General features: G+C 41.1%; 2 protein-coding genes across 3 annotated transcripts in view; both read left to right on the forward strand.

Moving 5' to 3' along the window:
* loxa (lysyl oxidase a) overlaps positions 1 to 7,759 on the forward strand; it is a 34,730-nt gene extending 26,971 nt beyond the window's left edge. The window contains exons 1-7 of one of the 2 annotated variants that reach the window (XM_084382756.1): positions 630 to 1,523; positions 3,494 to 3,602; positions 4,087 to 4,224; positions 5,301 to 5,457; positions 6,758 to 6,853; positions 7,017 to 7,132; positions 7,229 to 7,759. In XM_084382756.1, coding sequence (XP_084238882.1) covers positions 869 to 1,523; positions 3,494 to 3,602; positions 4,087 to 4,224; positions 5,301 to 5,457; positions 6,758 to 6,853; positions 7,017 to 7,132; positions 7,229 to 7,235 — 1,278 coding nt within the window. In that variant the 5' untranslated portion in view covers positions 630 to 868 and the 3' untranslated portion in view covers positions 7,236 to 7,759. Of the gene's footprint in view, positions 1 to 629; positions 1,524 to 3,493; positions 3,603 to 4,086; positions 4,225 to 5,300; positions 5,458 to 6,757; positions 6,854 to 7,016; positions 7,133 to 7,228 lie in introns of those variants that run through there. The other variant, XM_084382757.1, reaches the window with a different exon arrangement.
* Positions 7,760 to 9,173: 1,414 nt separating this feature from the next.
* Positions 9,174 to 14,142, forward strand: snx24 (sorting nexin 24). The gene is made up of 7 exons (XM_084383313.1): positions 9,174 to 9,500; positions 11,428 to 11,511; positions 12,584 to 12,688; positions 12,959 to 13,053; positions 13,193 to 13,222; positions 13,443 to 13,507; positions 13,819 to 14,142. The coding sequence occupies exons 1-7, from the start codon at positions 9,432 to 9,434 to the stop codon at positions 13,887 to 13,889; spliced, it is 519 nt and encodes a 172-aa protein (XP_084239439.1). The 5' UTR covers positions 9,174 to 9,431; the 3' UTR covers positions 13,890 to 14,142.
* The last annotated feature ends 2,433 nt before the right edge of the window (positions 14,143 to 16,575 follow it).

Below are 16,575 nucleotides of genomic sequence, written 5' to 3' on the forward strand. Positions count from 1 at the left end.
CAGAATAGACTAATTATGACCTTATAGAAGATTACTGTGCGATGCATGTGATGAAGCATTCACGTTGTCAGCAAAGCTCCAGCACAGACATGCAGGACTGAGGCGCGGCCGGGGCGGAGGGGTGTTTGTGGGTTTCCAAGAAAGAGCTGAAAATGTTGCAGGGCCATCAACGAGTCATGTTTAGGTTTCTGAGATCCTCCTATGAGAAAGTGGAGCGCGCAGACGTTTGGCAGAGAGTGTTGCAATTTGGTTGGGAGTTCATCCCACAGTCAGGGAAAAAGCTATTTATCATGACAAGTTGTTGATCTGGCAGAGAAGGGAAAAATAGAGATAATATACAGTAGGTTCTGGGAAATGGGTCATATCATTTATATGCTATCATAACTAAGTGGGATGGATTTCACAAGACATTTTACATCTGTTTCTGTGTTTGTGTTATGACTCAAAATACGCATCTGTTTCCCCTCTTAGTGATGAAGAAAGTAACTTTCACTGTTGGTTACTAACACACATGAACTTTCTCCAGAGGGCCAGACGGAGCAGTTATCAAACACACTTGGTTGGGCATGATCAGACATCACGTATCCATCCAGTGGTTATATGAGCAGCAGCACCACACTTGTGTAACAGATTCAGAAACTCCAAATGCTGAACTCCTCCTCCTCCTCCTCACCATCATCTCACTGCAGGCTGCAGGAGCAGAGCGATATGAGTTTACACGGATACATTCAAACTTAGCTTTTCTCCTCTGCTCACTGAGTATCCTTCAAACAGAGATGAGGGATTTCTAAATTTAAGACAAGTGGCGACCCCGGCTCATTTGATATATCCGATTTGTCACATTTAAGCTCCTTTAATTGAGTTCATAATGGGGTTACGCATATTTGGCACGCCACTTTACGCATATGCGTGCGTCTATTTTTTTGTCTTCATCCTGCAAGTTGCCCAATCTCAAAGGAGCCCGGGGACACAACAGGGAGATAACCAAAGAGCGGCTCTCCGGCAGACGCTACAGTGGTCGCACAACGGCAAGATTTTTAGCATTTTGAGCCAGGGCTCGGAGTATCAGCCGCCGAGGCGCAGGGGCGCACCTCAGGAACAAGTGCAGGCGCGACCTGTCACCATCATCCGTGATGCCAACGCGAGACCTCAGGACACCTCGAGTCAGCAGCAGCAGCAGCAGCAGCAGCCTCCCCGGCCGACGTCCAGGGCGCACAGCCCCGGTGGCCTCCCTCCTCCGCTCCAGAGGCTCGTGAGAGGGCGCGAGCACCGCCAGCATCCCCGTGAGCGCCCCGGTGAGCGCACGGAGCCGCAGAGGAGCAGCCGAGCCAATGACACCCAGGAAAAAGTTACTGTCAGTCCGCCTCTGCCCAGGAGACAAGACATGATGGTCGGCGACGATCCCTACAACGACCCGTACAAGTCCAGTGATGGCGATAATCCATATTACAATTATTATGACGTTTACGAGAGACCGAGGCCGAGACCGAGACCCGGGTACGGCACGAGGGATCATCAGTACGGTAAGGCTGTGGAGAGTGCTCTCAAAACAACATCTGAAGTCGTTTATGAGGTAGATATGAACGCTTAGGATGCTAAAATGCTTCCGGTCTATCAAGGAAGAAATCAGCCAATCAATCAGTTATCCAATTACCTCGCAGGACTGGGAGATGTGGGCTTAATGTGGCGGTACCCGATATATATCTCGATATTTTCAAATCATCTGGAAAGCACTTCATAAATGCTGAAACGGTGCAGAAAGAAAAAAACAACACATTTCGCGTTATTTTTGAAGAAATATTGTAATATCCATATTGTAGGGATGACTATTGGTATTACAACATATTAACACAATGACATGTTTGATAAATTATCATCAATAATGTGGATTTAATGACCATAACACTTGAGTTTAAGTGCCTTCATGCTACATAAGAGAAAAAAAACAAAAATGCGGAGTGTGGAGGATGAACTGAGGAGTAGCGCAGCCCGGTGCTGACTAATGTAGAGGAGGTGTGACTGCCAATCTGAAATGTCTGGGGTGTACTTGTGAGGAAGTGTTAAGTTTTCCAATCAGCTTCAAGGAGGAGATCATATTAAATAAGTTCTGATGTAGATGTTCTTATTGTCCTGGTGTGTGAAGACTGAGTGGAGGGCAGTAGATATGGCATCCTCTGTGGGTCTGTTGGTTCTGATTGGATACTAGTGAGGGTCCAAGTTGGCAGGGTTGTTGTCTTTGAGGCGCTGTACCAGTTTCTCCAAGCGCTTCTGTAGGTGCCACAGAGTTGCCGGCATTTAGACTCGACACAGCAGACTTTGTAGGTGCAGGGATGATGATGGCTGTCTTGAGGCAGGAGGGAACGGTCTCCTGTGAGAGCGAGATGTTAAAGCTAGCTGACTGGCACTTGTGTCAGTACATGGCAGGGTATATTATCTGGACCAGCAGCCTTATTCAGACTCACTGTCAGCAGGATTCTTCTCACATTCACTGTGGTCACTGACAGTTGCGAGCCCTCTGGAGGTGGAGAGGACGTTACAGCTGTATCTTGGGGCCCCCAAAGAAATTTGGGAAAAACCCCCGATGGCCACTCATATTGACACATTTTGCGATGACAACCATAAACCTCCTATAAAGTCACAAAACCAAAACTCAAAATTAATGCTTTATGTGATGATGACAACATTAAAGTTGTTTAGTGGTTTTTAATGTTATTTATATTTGGAAATTAATAATGTGAACATTGGAAATAAAAACTCTTTTTGGATTTCGTACATTTCTTTAAACATAATGGTGATAAAACACTGGTTGGAGGGCCCACCCCTACAAATTCTGGCCTCAACAGACTCTTGAATCACCACTGCCAGTCTCCTCTTTGCCTCCTTGATACCAGCTGGCGCTGCCGTTCCATGTTTCCTTGTCACCACATTGAAACGCAGCAAGAACAGAAAGCAGAGTCAGAAGTGGTAAGTTTAGAAAATTACATCACTGTAACTTTAGGTACAGTGATGTAATTAGATTGTAATTGCGATGCAATTAAATAAAGTGATGTGAAAAGCCTCAGACATGTTCTCCATTAGAAGCAGCTACTGTATATTAGCAGGAGTGGTGTCAAATGCTGCTTAATCAGAACAACAGTTCGTGTATCTGCAGAGAGGTATTTCCTCTCACGCAGGCGCAGAATGTACGAGCTTGTTCAACGTTGGCTTTGTGGTGTGTTCAAGTGCAGCCTTTTGGTCGAGACACAGGAGGCATGAGGCGATGCAACAGGTATAAGTGGGATAATGCACTTTGAGAAATGAATGGATGACGACACATACTCAGGCTTTATCCCTTACATACTGTCCAGCCCTAACTTACTATCTTGTCTCCATCTGACTATTAATTCCTGCATACGTACATCTATTTGTCATCCGCAAAAGTGTTTATCTATTAACTTCACTTACTGTCATTTTTAGCTATTATCAGTCCTCTAATGTTGTTTTGTTGTTTTAGGTCTGCCTGATCTCGTGCCTGACCCATACTACATTCAAGCCGCTGCATATGCCCAGAGAGTCCCAATGTACAACCTGAGATGTGCAGCTGAGGAGAACTGTTTGTCAAGGTAGGCCGCTGTCAGAACTTATCCACATGGAGAAAGAAAAAAAAAAAAAAAAAGCAGGGTCTGCAGCCAAGTCTCAGTGTGATTCAGAGAGCTTTGAGCCATAACAACCAGCTAAAAGTGTTTGTGGGTGAGGGCTGCCCAGTGGAACCATGAGGTAAAATTAACCGAATCCTGCCACTGATGGTGGAGAGGGGTGGAGCGGAGGACTTCTGTAAAGTTTAATCACAGTCTGTCCGAGGGGAGAAAGCACGAATGGTAAACACATTATCGAAAACTAACCCAAACAACCACGTGCCTTCAAACTATTTTTCCACCCACCATTTACACACAGGCAGCCTTCACTCAGACACCGAAAGTCTGCTCCGCTCAGAGGAGGGGATGTAGCGGGAAAAACAATCTCAATGACGTAGTTATGTCCAGAAATTACTCGTGTTTTTTTGTTTGTTTTTCTGCAAATTTACTCTCTTCTTTTTTGTGCTTGCAGCACAGCCTATAGATCCGATATTAGAGACTATGACACCCGTATGCTGCTGAGGTTCCCTCAAAGAGTCAAGAACCAGGGGACGGCAGACTTCCTCCCCAACAGGCCACGTTACTCCTGGGAGTGGCACAGCTGTCACCAGTGAGTATAATGTCATGTCAGTGCTGTCCACCTCACCATCTCGGGAGTCTCTGTGACTTGTGGCTGTTCCCGTGACTCATCTGTTCTCACCGGCTGACATACTGGCATCGATTAAAGTCATTTTTGTAACGTTTTCATGCATGAACACGTAAACCAGATGTGGACTATCCTTCTCTGATTATGGAGAACATTTTCTTCACATTTTGTAACTCAGATATGTGTTGTTGTTTTGTTAACCAGTTACAAATATAAGCAACCAATTGTTTCTCTCTATTGTCTTTTCCAGTGTGTAGTTGTGGTATGGCACCCCCTGTTGAACCACAGTTGTGTTACTTTTGGCTGCTTGATCGTTTTCCCTGGCTGTTTTATCACTTTTGATATGAGGATTGACGTCTGAACACAAGTTTTATTTGTATTTTCAGGCTTTCCAAGATTTTTTACTACTTTTAGAGTCCCAGCGTAAAAACTTAAAACCCGCTCTGGGATCACAAAAGATGTGATGTGACTGAACTTCACACGACCTTTAAATTCAGTTAATTTACAACTGCAAAGCCAGACACTGTAAAATAAAGTTGTGTGGGTTAAGGATAATAAGCCAAAAAGGAAAACCGCAGCTATTTTTGTGCCTTTACTGAGTTTTTGGAAAACAGCCTAGTTTTCCTTGATTGTACAGAAACTACCTCAGTCCATAGTTATGCTGTGAGACAACCAGTCCACTGTGCTAATCCCAAATATGGAGCACATTTGGCTGAGATCCAATCAACTGTTGCTGTAGACTGTATGGATGTTTTTAAAGTTACCTAAATCTATTTCTGGCTTATTCAGATTCAGATTCACTACAGTTCTACATGTTCATACTGAATAAAATACACACCTGTGATATTTTCAGCCACAGTGACCTGCTGCCGTCTGAACATCGAGAAATGTCCAACAACATGTACTTAAATGTGAATCAGTGCTCAGGAACAAAAACAGTCCCTGGCCGGTCTCATCATGACAGACGGCGCCTGGTTGATGTGGAACTCACTGGGTTCGGATTAAAAATGTTGTTGAACACTGTTGCATCTGATCCACAGGCACTTCCACAGCATGGATGAGTTCAGCCACTACGAGCTGCTGGATGCCAACACCCACCACTCGGTGGCTGAGGGACACAAGGCCAGCTTCTGCCTGGAGGACACTTCCTGTGACTATGGCTACTACAGGAGATTTGCCTGCACTGCACATACCCAGGTCTCATAGTTAACTGTTGAAATGTTGTTGTTATTCTCTTTAAAGCTGCTTTCAGAAAAGAAAGTATATTAACAATAGATCACGTGACTGCCTATATGTGAAAGGGGTCGCTCATGGTGAGCTCCTGATTCTGGAGCTCTCATCAGCTTTGCATTTTAGCTTCTTTCAGCTCTTTGTTTTGGTTCAGTCTCACTGCTCTCATCTTCCTCACATAGCAGGCAGCTATTTTCAGGCATGTTCCTACAGTAGCCTCGGACCAACAAACGCAAGACGAGGATGAGCATGAGCATGAGACGAGGGGTGTCCAGTTGGTTGTATTCCGCAACCCCACCGCTATATGCCTCTAAATCCTACAGTAGACCTGTAAAGCAAATGTTCGACATTTTTGGGAAATAGGCTTATTTGCTTTCCGGCGGAGAGTAGATGAGATGATATCTACCACTCATGTCTGTCAATTTAGCTGAGCTCAGCACTTAGACTGGAAACAGTTAGCCTGGCTTTCTCCAGTGGTAACACTACATGCCAACCAGCACCTCTCAGGCTCACTGCTGAACAAAAACCTCACCAGCAGATTGTTTTTACAGGGTGTTACGTGCTGGACCATTTCAAGCAAGCAAGCTCAGCAGCTGCTACCAAATTTAGCCAGTTAGCTCATGTTAGCTTGAGCAGCAACAATGTAAAACTCCCGGTAGTTCTGAATCAAACCATTATGAATGCTTTTCTGTCTCTACTGTGAACTGTCAAAATGTCATCTGTGAAATATTGTTGTTGCTGAACAAAAGCCAGTTCACCTTGACAGATATAAGTGCACACGCTGCACTGCAATGATTTTGTGTTAAGACCAAGATGGACGATAATGACTTTACTTAACTGCTTTCCACTGAATGTCCTGGTTGAAGGATTTTGGTTCATACACCCTTTAAAAGCAGAAAAACAAGTGCTCTTTTACCGAAGGAGCAGTCCTTCAGAGAACAGCTTCAGTATTTCCTTTTTGCATGAGCCAGTGGTGATGGGGATTAACGATTTTTTCCATTGCTCCTGCGAGATGAACCCACCTGCCCGAAAGTCCGCGATCAGTTGTTTACGACATTAATTCTTTTTCCATCCTGTCCTTTTTTTTTTCTCTCACCACCTCTTTTTGTTGGTTTATCCACTCAGATACAAACATAAATACAATAAATCACTGTTCTTTTTATGATAATACTTTTATTCTTAACATTACATATTATATTGTTGTAAAAACAAGTCTTGAGGAAGTCTGTCTGTAAAAGGCTTTATATGGATTTTGTCCAATGTGCAGGGCCTGAGCCCAGGATGTTATGATACCTACAACGCAGACATCGACTGCCAGTGGATTGACATAACAGATGTGAAACCTGGATCCTATATCCTCAAGGTTTGTACCAGATGAGACGTTTAAGAGAGTAAGATGGAAGTAATCATCGAGTCTTTACTGTTTATTTTCGTGCTGTGTTATTGATTCCTTTTTCTTATATTCATATTTTGTTGTATGTATATAATATTTTTGTATGTACACTACATTTTGTTGTTCTCCACAGGTCAGTGTAAATCCACAATATCAGGTCCCAGAAAGTGACTACAGTAACAACATTGTGCGCTGTGATATCCGCTACGATGGCAACTACGCCCACGTGTCAGGTTGTCACATGTCAACGTAAGTATCATGTTTCATGTAACAAACGTTTATTTGATATTCCTCGTGTGTGCCATTAATCCTTATCGTGTTTGTGGTTTTTTTCTCTATATTCAGGTATTAAGAGATGACAGTCATTCACAGCCCGTTCTGTTAATGACAGTGAAGAGGACTGCATATTAAAAACATTTAAAACATTATGAAATAAACTTTAAAATGTTAGTGAGGTTTATGTAAAATAATCCCAATTTTTTTTAAAAAAGAAAGTGTCCTGTGGTGTCCTGTGCTTGTGTGGGAAAGCAGTTTTTTCTCCTTACTCATAAGTATATCTTTGACTTTTTTCTTATCTCGTGGGATATTTTTAATTCCCTTCTTCTATTACATTGTTCTGTATGCTTGTATTTCATACCACTTGTAAGATGGTAAGACTAAAATCCATAAAACTTAGAAAAGCTAAATACAAACGTAAACCAGCTTGCTCTCCTTGTTAAGTCAATATCATTTATATCACAAAATTTAAAATGAACCAGTTGTGTAAAGGAAAATGTTTTATTTATAAGCAACGGGAGAAACTCTCTTTACTCCAGAGCTTTTGGTGAATCTTAGTTGAATAAAACATTGTGATATTGAATCACATTTTTAGATCAACAGTTTTAAGTGACTTCCCTTCTGTCTTGTCGTTGTTTCTTCTTTTTTCTGTCTTATTGTCGTTGCCACACACACACACTGAATCACAAACACACCACAACATGTAAAAAAAACAACAACTACAAACAAACGGTTATTTTCTTTGCAGATTATGATTATTTTGTTCTGAAAAATGCATCTTTGTTTAGTCAGTAAAATGTCAGAAAATAAGGTGCTCACTTTCCCAGAGCCCCCCGAGGAAAGCTCTTAATATAAGCCTAAATAAAACATAAAAAGAAGAAAATTCAAAGAGAAAGACGGTCTATCCTTTTCTCTTCACAGGGTTTTGTGTGTTTCCCTGAGGAACAAATTCAGTCGCTGCAGAGAAAACTGGTGAAGCTCAATTTACTGCCAGCCAACAGCACAGCCTAGCTAGTTTATTTGGCTAGGTCACTTTCAGCCAGGTAGCTTAAATGGTAAGTCCACCAACTTTAAAGTGTGTGTACAACTGCATATGTGAAAAAAAGTAGTATCAAGTGTTTTTCTGCTGCATCGTGGGCAACTGGACGTGTTTCAGTTTGTTGAAGACGTTTCTCCTCTCATCCAAGAGGCTTCTTCAGTTCTAACTAACTGGAGGGAGTTGCAGGCTGTTAAACTCTGTGTGGGAGTGTCCTTACAGAGTCGTTAAGGACACGCGTGAGCTCTGAGTTTTAGTGTTTTTAGGGCCACTTGTGGGTCGTTGACCCAACCGGCCTTCATGGAGAGATTTTTTTGTCTCCCTAAGGTACAAGTCTGTGCAGTCCTGGCTGCACTGAACAGCATAAAGTACATTCTGTTTATGCCTTGGTGTTTTGTCCTTATGATGGACAAATTTCTGCCTACGTCTTCAAGAAACTGAAACAAGTCCAGTTGTCTACGATACAGCACTTAGAATTACCATGACCTGGATGACTGCGAACCTTCATCGACATATAAAGTGTTTCGTGGCTCCAGAGAAAGCTGCATGTAATCTGATAAATTCCCTCCAGTGACGTTTGCAGTTGCATCATGGGTAATGTAGGTGCAAGAGGAATGCATGAAATAAAGAAGCTGCCGTTTGTGGTTCTGCTTTGTCAAGTTGCATCATTTGTGTGTGAACTGTCCATGATGAGTTGAGTCCAACTTGGTGCCTACATTACCCACAATGCAACAACCACTGAGTGACATCACTGGAGGTAATTTACCAGATTGAAGCTTCTATACTTTTTAAACAAAAATACTAATGAAATAACAAGAAACTCCAACAAAACAATTTTAAGATGAAATAAATTATGACTCATTTTCTATTCTCATAAATAACTAGTGGAGTTTGAAGATTGTTTTGAATTATTTCAGAAAATATTGGGTTATGTATATATTTCTGAGCAATTTATTAACATAACCTCATAATTGGTTATTATTTTAAATTATTTAATACTTCTGGGCTCAATAATGTGGAGAAGTAAAATCACAGCCTGGTCATGTGCAGTACCCTCCGCTCCACCAGGGGGCAGCACTGAGACCGTGTTGATGTTGTTTGACTCCAGTGATTTTTTTATCAGGCTGCCAGAGGAACAGGAGTAAACCACCAGCAGTGTGTGTGTGAGAGAGAGTGTGTGTGTGAGTGTGTACGCCATAGGATTAAATATTACCAGTAAACTGCTCGTTTTTCAAAATGCATCCAGTCCAAGTGTGGATCCCGTCGTTCCGCTCGGAAAACAACTCGATCGAGAAAGGATACACGGTAAGCTGCCCAGTAATCACCTCTGTGTGTCTGTCGTCTGTCTGCTGCTGTCATCAGTTTCTCATTTTTTAACTCAAGAGGTATTTCTGTGTCCTCTAAATAAGCAACAAACCACCTCACGTCTAACATCAAGCAGATCGTTTGGTTCAGCTGTCTGTCTGTTTGGTTTAACGGCTGTTCAGATGCCTCAGATCAGCCTTGAACTCACCTTGTTTTCTCACACTGCGAACATTTCACTGTTCAAATACATTCAAAAATTCAGATTCAGTGAGCGAAAACCTGTGACAAGACAGGGAAAACTTTGGATTTTAAACTGGATTTTAATTTAGCGTCTCGTTTGTGTCTGATTTAAAGCCAGTCGTCATGTGCACCAACCCACCCAGTCCACTGGGTCAGAGGATCCCCAGCTGTCTCACTAATAAACACTGATTTGTTGATTTGAACATCATTTATTTGATATGGGACCTCATAGTAAGTGTTAATGAGCCTGTTAAACTATATTCCCCCCTATAAATTTCAATCCCAGGGGGTACACCAGCTAATTGGTGTTAGTTTTTCAGTCAACCTCCAAAAACATGAGCCTACATTTCCCATAATGCATCCAGTAGCCCCTTGATTAGACCATAATTTTAACAACTTTAATAGCTTTATTTGTTTAGCTTGAGCTATTCGATTAGATGGAATAAACAATAGGAATAGCGCATACCTTGACCAAGTCTAGACAATCCCCTTTAATTCATTCAAGTCTAAACCAGTATGAAATAAAACATATTTAAATCCACCAAATCCGAATTTTTGTCAGGATTCGTATCAAATTGCACTCACTCATAAATACAAGCCACTTAAATAAGGCAGATTTTTTTTTCATAAAGATCCATACATAACAAACAATTAAAATACGCTATCTAATGTTAAAGTATGTGAGTCCATCCCTTTATCCACACCAAACATTAATGGGGTCTATTCTGGGTCGAGACACATCCTCCATCAAAGTTTAGTGGAAATCTGTTGAGTAGTTTGTGTGTAATCCTGTTTACAAACCAACCAACTAACAGACAAGTGAAAATATAACCTCCTTAGGGGACAAAAACAATTTGATCGAAATAGAATAAAACATTGACAATAATTTTAAAGGATTTGTTGAACATTTTTTGGAGACACACTTATCGCTCTCTTGGTGTCATGCTAGCTCTTTCCTGCTTTTTCCAGTCTTTATGCTACACTAAGCAAACCAACTTCTGACGTCAGTTTAATATTTACTGCGCAGGCATGAAAGCAACTAGCCACATTTCCCAAAATGTTTAAATGTTTCTTTTAAATTCTATATTTCTTACAAATAAACTGAGCTGGCAACCTGCTGTGGCTGAATGAATGTACCTGAAAGTGGAAACACTGAATTTAAACGATGATATTTACAAAAAAATAAGAAATAATACGACTATTTAATGTAGTTTGGTGATGTCATGGCAGATTAAAACTCCCTGAACTGCTCCAGAATTTGTTAATAATTGGCTTACGTGCTGGCTCTCCGTCATGGGGAGATGTAGTATGTGTTTATGTCGCCTGTCCAGAATTGCATTACCAACACTGTCATCATTAATGAGTGGATTTCCTCTTTTATGAAATGCTGCCACGGGTGTCAATGTTTATGCAGCATCTGCAACTTCAACGGAAGAACGCAGCCCAGAGAGGGAAGTCTGTTTAGGGATGTTAACTTTGACGTATGAAAAGCTTTCACTTATAGAAGAGCCAGATGCTTCCTGTTGGTAACTGGCTGACATAAAGACTTTAACTGACCGCTCCACTCACTGGGAGGGGACGTGTGTGGCTGATGAGCTGTGCTGATAAATCATGATTCTGTCAACTGACTCTCGACACCAGAATCCACTCTGTTGTTGAGTCATGTTAACTTTGTCCTTTCTTTCAGGTGTTCAAAATTGACGTGTTGATGAACGGCAGACAGCACACTGTTGAGAAACGCTACAGTGAATTCCACACTTTGCATAAAATGGTAAGATTTAGTGCAAGTCCTCAGTTTACAGTCGTTTATTTCCTCCCTTCTGACGAGTTCAGAATTAGTGTTCAAAGTCTGTAATCTTTGGTAAATGGAAATATAATAATTTACAGACAAATCTCTGTAAATTAATTGACAGCCAGTTAAATGAATCAATGTGAGCTTTCCCTCCGATCGTTATTACCTGGATCCATTTGGGCTTTTAGAGACGAAACAATTGCGTAATCAAATAAAAAATACAGACATTAATTGATCATTAAAACCATGGTTTAAGGTCTGATTGGATTAAAGAAATTACTATTTATGTCGCACATTTCATGTCGCATCACATAAAAGGAAACAAATAAATAACAACCGTACTGTTTGGTGGTTGACCACATTCACCGTACTAGTTCCTCTTCCCGTCCTGCTCAAATTCTACCGTGTATTTGATGTGAACTCTGGTTTTCGTACATGACAAAGCAGGAAAAGGTGTAAATAATAAAATTAATCATGGCTGAATTCCATTTATGTGCCTCAGTTTCAGGGTCCTGGTGTCCATCTTCGTGTTTGCTCACTGTCCTGGGACACCTAATGTCATTATTAACACCTGTACTTTTCCTGCTATGACAGGTCCATTATGAAAAATATCAGTTATGTTTCACACATGCTGGGTTATTATTGCTTTTAGCCATGCTAGCAGCATAGCACTATGTCAATAAAAATGGCCAACTATATTGATAATAGATTAATAATTTCAGGTATTTCCAAGCAAAATTGTCAAACATTTGCTGGTTCCAGCTTCATTTATGACAACACATGAAGGTTGTTTGGGTTTTGAACTGTTGGTTGGACAAAAGAAGCCATCTGAAGACGTCACTTTGTGCTCTGGGAATTTGTGATGAGCATTTATCTCAATTTTTTTGACATTTATAGACTAAACGATCAATCAATTTATTGTGAAAATGAACCTTTGCATGCTACCACGCCACGGTAGGATGTGTTAGCATTGAGCTCAAAGCACCAGTGTGCCTAAGTCTTACCTGATCTGCCATGTTTATTATATAATGGTGTATTTTAATCCCTGCAGCTAAAGAAGAGCATAAAGCCACCTGAGATCCCTTCCAAACATGTCCGAAACTGGGTTCCCAAAGTCCTGGAGCAGAGGAGGCACGGTCTGGAGCTCTACCTGCAGGTACTCTGACACGCCTTCACTCTTCACTCTCTTCGCTTCAGATAATGAACTTCAGTATTTCTCCATGTATATAAAGTCAGTGTCCTGTCTGCTTTTACCAAATACAAATTGCGTCTAACCCAAAGTAAACATACAAACTGCAGTACAGATGTAGGGAGGCTAAACAAATTCAAACCACTCGCCAGAGAAAGGTCATGCAGGTCACTTCAGTTGTGTACGGCTGCCTCGTGTGCACTTTGTAATTAGCTTTTGTTTTGTCTGTTTTGTCAGTCTATAATTATGGAAAATGGAGTCCTTCCAAAGATATTCCTGGATTTCCTGAATATCCGCCATTTTCCTTCAGTGCCAAAAACGGAAAGCTGTGGGTGAGTTCAAACTGAAGGTTTTCTATGAAATAAAAGAGCAAATGTGGCATGTTTTTCCTTTTTTTCCAATCTGTGGGCGACTTTGTTCCCAGGCTGCTGTAAAGCTATGTGGCTTAACTTTTGTTTTTTCTTCTCAAAGGTCGTTCGATACAGAATCGGAGGGATCGAGGTGAGTCATTTTGTTTTTCAAACTACTGGATGAAAGAGATTCTTTGTTGTGCACCATTTTGAACCAAGTTAAAACTGTGTCACTGTTTGCTCTGCACTTGAACTTCACCCCACATGTCAATGACACCACCTACCATCAACGTTTCTCCATCCTGTTAATTTAAATGCAGCCTGTAGCCGCCCACAAACCGTCTCACTTCTCCTTTTTGGACTCTCTTCAGTAAACTTTCACACCAGCCGGTCCTGCTGTTTCTGAGAGACCCGTACCTGCTGCCTTCTGCAAGCGGTGAGTTCAGGATACTTCTGCGTAACGTCACAATATCAAAATTCAACCCAACTAAATTGTTCTTGTAGCATAGTTGAAAAGATTTGTCATTCATGTTAACTATAAAAAAAAAATGTTAATTAGTATTCTTTTCTGTTAAACTTCTGTGTTATGCTGGTCGTTAGTTTATGTTCACGGACTTCATTTCTAAACTAACGTTAGCTACCGTGTATTTTGGATGTTTTCTTTCCGCTGGTCTTAAAGAAGACGTGCAAAATAGCCAAAATCTCAAAATTTCCCCTCAAAAACTTTCTTTTCTTCTTCACTTTCAGATACATTTTCAAATGTTGTGATCGAAGGGGTGATACATGGAGTCTTCTACCCAGACCTCCAACCGAGGTAGAGCCGCAGAGCTGACTACGAACGGACGCTCCATATTTTATTTTTTTGCACCATTTTAGGTGTGCATCGAGAAGAACATAACATGTTACACTGAGCCTCATTTACATTTTCCAAAGCATAAAACAAACAAAAAAAGGAGGAAAAAAAGGGATGCCTAATAAAGCACTGGCACTACATCATAAAAAGCAACCATTAGTATTACACCCAGTAACCTCTGCACCAGCTGTGCTTAAAATAAACAATACTGACCCACATTTCAGTGGATTTGAATCCAACTTGTGAGCAATAAAGTTTAACAACGTGTGAAAGAGTTTGGCAGGCAGCAACTAATGTTTCCAGGCATCGGATTCAAAATAATTGAGTAAAGAACGAGATGATTATTATCTTCAGAAATTAAATCGTCGTAATAAATTAACTTATATTATCCTTCTTTCTTAAGAAAGTAACGAGTGAAGTAAACAAACAGGATCAACTGGAAATATAAATAAGAGGCATATGAACGTAGGGGGAGACCTGAAGTGTTTTTTGAGAGTTTTTAGTTAGCAGAAGTTTGTGAATGGCACTATATAATGACAGGCCTGCATGTACAGAGCACAGGGCTGGAGTGTGGTGCTGGACCACGACCTGCCAACAGGGAGGTGCCACTCCCTTTGTAGCACCAGCACTGTGGTTTTTGATTGAGCCATGTGAGGGAGAGCCGCGTGGGGCACGTTCAAGGCTGCATTCTGGTGGAGTTGACAGATATGTGCCACATGTTGGGGTGGAAAGTATTTGAACTGTTGGCATTAGGATGTGGCAGTGAGGTGGATTTATTTTTTTTAAATTGAGCATCAGATGTGTGTGAAGGGGTAGTGCGGTGTTTAAAGTGGTGCAAGTGGAGAGCTACTGGACGAGGTTTTGGGCACAAAGCTATTATGAAATGTTATCTGTCAGACAGAAATACGCGGCACAACCTGTGAAGGAAGGAAAGGCACGTTAAAAGTTGTAGAAAACAGGTGTTGATCAATTGTTAAAGGTTAACTCAATCTGGACCCTTGTTTTGCACGTGTTTTGGTCTAAGTGAATATTCTGGACGTACATGGTGTTGCTTCTCTGATCTCTTGCTCCTCTCCCAATATTTTCCCATCCGACACGGTGAGTTAAGGCTTTCCGATGGGTTCGAATGAAGTGGTTTTATGATGATAAAATTACTGCTTCTGCAAATGGAGTCTGGTGGATTTCACAAGAGGAATAGCCGCCTTTTCTGGTTAATGAGAGGTCTGTCTCTGCAGGAATCCTTTCCATAATGTTGTCAGACACTTAAAATAACAATCTGAGTCAGTGGCAGAAACAAGCACTTTAAGTGGATGCACTTTGATGGTGAGCAATTGCCCGAAGGGATTACATCACAGCCCGTTTCACAGGTGCCGGCTGCCACGCTCTCACTCAATACTGGACCAATTTCAAAAATCGTTTTCCACATTATTCACTTAGACAAAGCTGCTTCCGTAAACCTGCCGCCTACACTACCCACAATGCAATTTGGCCATCAACAGTTTGGTCATGCATTCAGCCACATGCTGAGATGTGGAGCAGCCTACAGATAAACGGTGACCTCACTTCTGTCGAACTCCTGATTTTTTTTATTTTCAAAGTCTTCAGCCCCAACTGACGCTGACTCGAGTGCTGTACATTTATCAGACCTCACACAGCTCCCTCTGGAGCCACAAAGAGCTTTATACAACTTCTTTTTACATGTAGAGAAGACCTGTAAACAGAGTCCCCTTTCAAGAGAAGGATTAGGGGGAACTTGAGAATGGGCCTGTTTGAGCACATCACAAGGTTTAAACCCACACAACATCCTGAGAGGACAAAGAAAAAGTACCACATTTGGAAATAGCTCCAGTTATTATTAAAATAATGTTGACTCTAATTATTTTATCATCATTAAATCAAAGCAGAAATCCATCTCACTACATCATGTAATTAATCATGTTTGATTTGCGTACACTAGCCGGAAAAAAGGCTTCTGATAACACTTCTTAAAAGCCAGTATCTAACACTAATACCAGTCATGCTACATTTAATGTTGAATTTACACTTGATATAGAAGGGCAGTTTTTCACTTGTGGTGATTAGAGGCGTCGTCACCCGTCATGTAAAGGGATGCAACGTGTGTTTTGTTTTGCAGAGCATTTGTAAAAACAGAGATTGTGACTTGAGAGATTTAGAAACCAGTAGAGCACTGTGCAATATGACGCAAAATACAAATTGTCTTTCTGTTGTTCCCTGTGACATACGAACCATCACTTGAAATGACTCATAGCTTTTGTGAAATGTTACTCGTCACTTCTTGGGCAGTAACTGATGACGCAACACTCCATATGTGACTGGACCTTCACTACAGCACAGTGACGACATATTTATACTGAATTAAATGAATCCTGAGCGATTAACCTCAACTTAAGTGATCATGATCTTGTTTTAACAAAGTAAATCATTTCATAGAGATCCATCTTGTAGATTTGTATGTATTTATATTGTGTAACATTGTACTGTTTGTTTGTGCTCTGTGTGAAAAGTCTCATTTATGTGCCATAATGTCAAACTACAGTGAACACTGGAATTCAACTGTAGCACTTTAAGATGGACGCTATTGTAAAATACTGACACCAATAAAATTCATTATTTCCACAAACCTTGAGTTG

This window comes from Pagrus pagrus, assembly GCF_965226575.1.
Source record: "Pagrus pagrus genome assembly, chromosome: 19".
Classification (NCBI taxonomy): Eukaryota; Metazoa; Chordata; class Actinopteri; order Spariformes; family Sparidae; genus Pagrus; species Pagrus pagrus.